The sequence below is a fragment of the Hydra vulgaris genome, chromosome 14 (assembly GCF_038396675.1).
Source record: "Hydra vulgaris chromosome 14, alternate assembly HydraT2T_AEP".
In the NCBI taxonomy this organism is placed as follows: domain Eukaryota; kingdom Metazoa; phylum Cnidaria; class Hydrozoa; order Anthoathecata; family Hydridae; genus Hydra; species Hydra vulgaris.
The window spans coordinates 13,740,663-13,747,500 of NC_088933.1; the positions used below are offsets into that span (position 1 = coordinate 13,740,663).

At 27.2% G+C, this 6,838-nt stretch overlaps 1 protein-coding gene across 4 annotated transcripts in view; it reads right to left on the reverse strand.

Annotated features, from left to right (window-relative positions):
* Positions 1-1,689: 1,689 nt before the first annotated feature.
* Positions 1,690-6,838, reverse strand: part of LOC100204404 (AP-3 complex subunit delta-1) — a 78,699-nt gene continuing 73,550 nt past the window's right edge. For all 4 annotated transcript variants that reach the window (XM_065818308.1, XM_065818310.1, XM_065818311.1 and 1 more), the window contains 3 exons: positions 6,060-6,129; positions 2,311-2,393; positions 1,690-1,844 (listed from right to left, as the gene is read on the reverse strand). In XM_065818308.1, the coding sequence (XP_065674380.1) occupies positions 1,752-1,844; positions 2,311-2,393; positions 6,060-6,129 (246 nt within the window). In that variant the 3' untranslated portion in view covers positions 1,690-1,751. The remainder of the gene's footprint in view (positions 1,845-2,310; positions 2,394-6,059; positions 6,130-6,838) is intronic.

Below are 6,838 nucleotides of genomic sequence, written 5' to 3' on the forward strand. Positions count from 1 at the left end.
AGTAAATGTACTTATTAGTAAGGCTGCCTATACAAGGTATTTCAATGTTTTTATAAGACTTTACCAGATTATGCAAACGAGTCCTAAGGCGCTTCTGCACGTGATTAATACATTAAGCTTAATTAGGATTACATTATGATCTTTATATGAATTTGATTTTAAGATATCATTCAATGAAATGGTGTTTTAGTCTCTGAAGTCTATAAGTCTGACCATATCTTTATAAGTCTGACCATAGTTTAGCAATGATCAGCCGAAAATCTTGACAGCACCTGCTGAAAATCTTGACAGCACCAGCTGATTTCATTGCAGAATTTTGTATGGTAAATTTAGCAGTCGTGGTTAAGTTTACGAATATGGTAAACAAGAGTGACGTGTTTTTTTTTATTTCTATATGACTTCTACAAATTTGTATTTAAAAATATATTTTTCAATCCCCTAATCAAACAAATTTTGAATAGGGGGTCTTTTCTCTGTAAAAAAAAAAAAAAAAGAAAAAAAAGAATATAAAAACACTGACTTGAAGAGATTATAACGGACTTTGAATATTTTGACCAGTACCTAGAAGCATTGCTAGATAAACTAAGAAAAAAAGCCTATTAGTTCTCATAACTGTCGAAATAGATAGATAGGTGGTTTAAATCTTTTGGGAATGAAAGTAGTGGTATAGGATGTTATTTTAATAAAGAAAAAATTTTCAAAAAACTTTTTTAATACTATTTTTACATGACTACAACAGAGAGTGATTTTACATATATACTTTGTTAACGAAATATAACTAGCTTATATTTTCAAGGTTAAAAGATATAACTCAACCACCAATATTAACGTTTATTTAAACGTTTTATAATAACAATGCTTCAGAACACTCACATTATGGAAATGTTGGTTTACATCGTCTGACACAGTTAATTTGTTCAGAAGTGATCTTTTTGAACAACGGATCTCTAGCTTCTGAGGCGCGCTAACCACTGTGCTACGGCTGCATTATCAAATTGAATTATTAATTTCTTTAACAAAAAATTTTAAAAATTGTGAACAATTTTTTCACTTCTGCTTTAAGAGCAGTTCTTTCAGCTTCTTTCGTCGTTACCATTTCACTGTGCGTTAATTATAGTTGGTTAAAAATAATCTCGTTGACGCGAAGAGAAAAAGATGCAATTGAAAAACTTAATAAAAAAATAAATAAACATAAAACAATTGAAAAACCTAACTTTATTTAATATATATATATAATAATAATTTGTTATCAAATTTCACTGAACTAAATTTACATAAATTATAAAAAAGCGTTTTAAATTTATCAATACCAAATTATAAAAAACCATACCGCTTTTTTTTGCTATGAGTAACCCAAACTATAAGTGACAATTATTTGTCGCCATAACAGCAAAATTATTTGAAAAATAGGCAAATGCTACTACTTTTTAATTCTTAACTCGAATTATTTTTTTTAAAGAAACTGCTATTTCATTTAAATACGGACTAATATTATTATTACATTTTGCAACAAATGTAATAACAGTGATCCACTTATTTTTGAATCTGTTTAATGTTATTCAGTTTAATCACATAGGTTGTTAAGTTAAACAAATTATATGAATAAGATAAACTATATGAAAATAGGAAATCAAGAAACATGTTGCAAATATAAGCAAAGTTAACATAATAAAACAAAAAACGATAGCCTTGAAAGTATTGGCGGATGAGATTTTTCAACTAGTATATAAAAAATTAAATTATTTTAATAATTAAAGTCTTTCGATGACATCTTTGAACTGTTTTATAACAGAAGCAAGCAGTTGAGAATCCGTGCTCTTGCCGTCGACTAAAATGGTTTCGTTCTAAAATTCATATTAAGTTTTGAATGTATTATCTATATAATATATCTATATTAACATAATAATATGATAATCTATAATATATGAATATAAACTAAAATATATAGATAGATCAATGAAAAACCTAAATATTAATAAAAATAAATAAATTATTAATCAATAATTTTACAAATAAATAATAATATATTATAATGAATAAAAATCCTACCTATACTGTTTTTCTTTTATATTTAAATTTGAATTTAATTAATTAATTAATTGATTTGAATCAATATAAAAAAAACTCATAAAATTACCCCTTGAGACAGGACTAGTTGTGAGATCGAGTTATTTCTACTTTAGGAAAAAAAAAGCTTTTCAATAATGTCTTATAAACTTTAAATCTAGGAAACAAGACTCTATATCCCAAACCCTTTTCATTTGCAAGACTTTTTCGAAAATTGAAATAATAAATTTAGCAAACGCTTACAGATTTTTTGACAAGAAAGCATAATGGATGTGACTGGGTTGTTAAACCATATAAGGAAGCACCATTTTCCACCATTTCCACAACTAAAATTATAAATAAGATACAAATATAATTTTACATACATACATACATATGAGGAGCCCATCTGCAAAACAGCGCTAAGTCTATAAGTTAATTGATTTTGCGAAAACGACGAAAAACTGAACTACTCATAGCATCAACAGAAATTTGATATTTTCTTTGTCTATTTGAAATTTGATATTTTCTTTGTCTATTTGAAATTTGATATTTTCTTTGTCTATTTGAAATTTGATATTTTCTTTGTCTATTTGAAATTTGATATTTTCTTTGTCTATTTGAAATTTGATATTTTCTTTGTCTATTTGAAATTTGATATTTTCTTTGTCTATTTGAAATTTGATATTTTAATTAGTCTAATATTTAAATAGATAATAGATTTCATCATATAGAATGTGGAAATAGAGTTATCTCAAAATTTTTATTTTTGTGACTTGAAGCGTTTTGCAGATGGGATCATATATTCATAAAAGTATTTTATACATCAACAAAATTTTCATAGTTCTCGGTGAAGCATACCGAAAATCTGTTCTCAGTGAAGCAAATCTAAAAAAAATTTCTTTGTGACACATGCCAAAAATTAATTAAAAATTTAACTAAGGGGTGATAACTAAAAAATGAGAATTTTCATATCGGGCTATAATAAAAACAAATGTTTAGAAAATAGAAATTATATTTATTTTAATTGAAGGTACATAAATTATCTTTAAGAAAAAATTAATGAACATTTGAATATGGACCATCATCAGCAGTTCGACGTAGTTTTGTCATGATGTTGGAACAGGAGCATTGTACAGAATTTATATCGATTTGACAAATGGATCTTTTGATTCAGGTAATCAATTATTTGCAATTCTTAGCTCTCCAGTTGTTTTTGTATACTAACGAATAATCCAAAGAAATCTTTAATTGGGCAACATTGAGGCAGTTTGTCAGATTGTAGTTATATGGTATATGTGGGATGTTTTGGCTTTCCAAGAAGACTTGTGTTTTTTTGGCATAATGCGATGATGCTTTATCCGGCCAAATCAAGTAATTGCCATCTGAATGATATTTTCGAAGAATCAATATTTTCAATAAATCAATATTTTCTTCAAACATTGAAACAAAGAAATCAATATTTTTTTCAAACATTGATTTTGGTATACTTCTTGATTAATAGCCAAACCACTTGGCTTGAACAATGGGTTGGAAATTCCCCTCCCATATCTGGCAATGTCATCACTCTCTGCTCAAACTTGTGTTTATATTTGTATTTTACTTTTGTAGGTGTTGTAGAAAATTTATATACATAATATCGATCATTTCCTGGAACTTGCGTTTTGGAGAGGGGAAAGTAACTTTTGTCTTCCAAAACAAAACATTTTCCAGAGTAATTTCAGATCATCCAGCAGCATTGAGATTTTACGGTTGATATTTGTTGCTCAGTGTATTCCGGTGCTCTTGTTTTTTTTCCGGCAGACCATTCCTTGTTTTTTCAACGATTTGCAGATATAAGGCTGTGTACACTTGAACTTTTCTGCAGCATCTCATTGACTTATTGAATTATTGTTGTTGAAAGCACTGTGAAGCAAACAAAGTCCCTTCTTGTTCATTATTTTAGCTGGTCTTCCACTACCACTTTTATGATTGGTTGTTAAGGATGCCAAAATACGGTAAATAGTTAAAACTGGAACATTTTCGGTTTTAAGGTTAAGTTTACAAAAAAAACTAGAATTGCGCTTGCAATTGTTTATAATAGTGTCGTACCTTTAGTTGATTAGTTATATATAAAAAAAGGTCCATTTACCTATTTTATCCATTCATTCATCCATTCACCTTTTCAAGATGTAGTTGGTAACATTAAAGTGGCAATTAAGAAAGTAATTATGTAATTGAGAAACACAACATGTAATTTAGAAATTGTAATAAGTAAGCTTAAAGATAAGTTTTAAACATAAATTTTAAGTTAAAATTATCAAATTTAATATTTGTATGCACCAGTAATAATAGTGGAATTGAAAGATTGTTGTGTTAAATGTCAATACACTATGACCCAAAAGTCTAAATTGGTGTCAACATTTATTTCACCTTCCCAAGGCTGAGAAGGCCACTACAGTTGAAGAACCTACTTAATTTTGGTTACAACCCTCTCTCTATAACTCTGAAACACAAACTCTATAACTCTGAAACACAAACCTTGACAAACAAGGCCGCTGTGTAGAGAAACAAGTTGATTATTTTAAATTTACCTCAAAGGCAAAATTTTTTCATTAAAAAAAGTGCACAAGGAGTCTTCTACAATGAACAGTACTGAAAACAAACTAGAAACAGGTGATTATGTTAGGAGCATCAACAAACATATTAAAAATGGTACTCAGATAGTTTGATTGGATGAATCAAATTTTAACATTTTTGTAAAAAAATCTTTTTTTTTACAAAATTTTAAAATTTTGTAAAAAAAAAGATGAGCCAGACAAAGAAGAAGAAGAGCAATAACGAAAATACCTACTTTAAAAGGTTTATAAATTTGATTCCAGCTATATGAACAACAAATTTTGTCACAATAGAAACTTGCAGAGGATTCATGTAACGAGTAGATGTTAGCTATGTTTCACCTGTGGGTTACATCATGGAACCATTTAGATGATTTGGTTGTCATAAGAAACAATGCTTTGTCAGGCTCGTTTGGAAACAATGTTTCAAAATTCAACAGCTCAATTGTTACATTTGGAAACAATCTGGTCTAAAATTAAAAATAAAGTTAAAAATTTGATTCGCATTCTACTGTATTAGGTGCTGGGATTGTGGAACAACAAATGCAATATTTTAAAAGAATTGTTATTGCAGCAAAAAATACAACAATGGGAGGTGATTGTGCGCAAACTGTAGAACATACAACCGTGCATTATGCAATGTTTTTAAATATGGAAGGCGCCGAAGTTGATGCTTAACTGAATATTGCAGTGATTTTTAATGAAATTCCTAAAATTAATCTAAATTTCATATTTTATTTAACGCCACATCATAAAATGTTTTTTTTCAAGAATTTTTTATTTTATTGTCATTTTTTTTTTTTGTTAATTCATCTCTTCAAGGCCGCTACAGCCACTACAGACGAGGAGGCTACTTATTTGTGGTATAACCCTCTCTCAACTCTATAACTCCGAAACACGAACCTTGACGAATAAGGCCGCTGTGTGGAGAAACAAGTTGAGCGCGGTACTACCAGGGACGTGGTGGGGATCGATTTCAGAACCTCTTGCTTATGAAGCGAGCGCTCTACCACTACACCACTACTGCATTACCATTTCATAGACATCTTCGGTTTCTTAGTGAAAATTTATTGAGTTTTCAATTACATCTTGAAACAGTGTAGATAGACACACACAACTATTTTTTTGTAAGGTGCCCTGGTTGAGGCAAGGTCTATAGCTTGTAAAATTTGTTAAACTTAATGCTACTAGTGTTACCATTTATAAATATAATTTATTGTACTACACAAATTTTATCATTCATTTTGAAAATGTCAAAACATATGACCAACAGCTATAGCATTTAAAATTTTTTTTAAAACTTATTAATAAAAAATTTAGAAAAATTTTAATTTTATTTTTAAAGCTTATATTTAAAATCTTTTAAATTTAAATTAATATTTCATAATTAATTAATAACGATTAACAAACGTTTACCTAAGAGATGCATAGACAAACATAATTGTTGCACCACTACATCAATGCTTGTTTCAGCACTTGTTTGAGTCTGAAAATAAAAAATAAAAAAACAACTTAACATTCAATAGGTCCAAATAACACAAAAACCCCTTATATCAAATATAAACATCTCTGAAATCATTCAAAGTGTATATATATATATATATATATATATATATATATATATATATATATATATATATATATATATATATATATATATATATATATATATATATATATATATATATATATATACATATATATATATATATATAGCAAAAACTAATGTAAACATGTAAAAAAAATTGGATAACCACTTCCTAAAGAAGAAGTATAGTCATATAGTGTATAGTCATATAGTATCTAACTATAGAGAGAGTATTTATAGATGAGTAACAAGTAACTTTATTTAAAAAAAAATTTAAATAAAATGTATATTAGTGATTTTGCTGGTAAAATTTAATTCAAAATTTAATGAGAAATTTTGCCTTTGCAACACAACTATTGATGAAAATTTTTCTGTTAAATTTGATTCAAAATTTACTGCAAAATGTTACAGTAAATGTTCCGGAAAATGTTCCGGTAAATTTTACTATTGAAACACTAACATACATTATTAATAATAAACAGTTAAAAATAAAAAGATTTGAGAATAAAAGAATAAAAATAATAACAATAATATCAATATTAGTAATTATAATAATAATAATAATAATAATATATATATATATATATATATATATATATATATATAT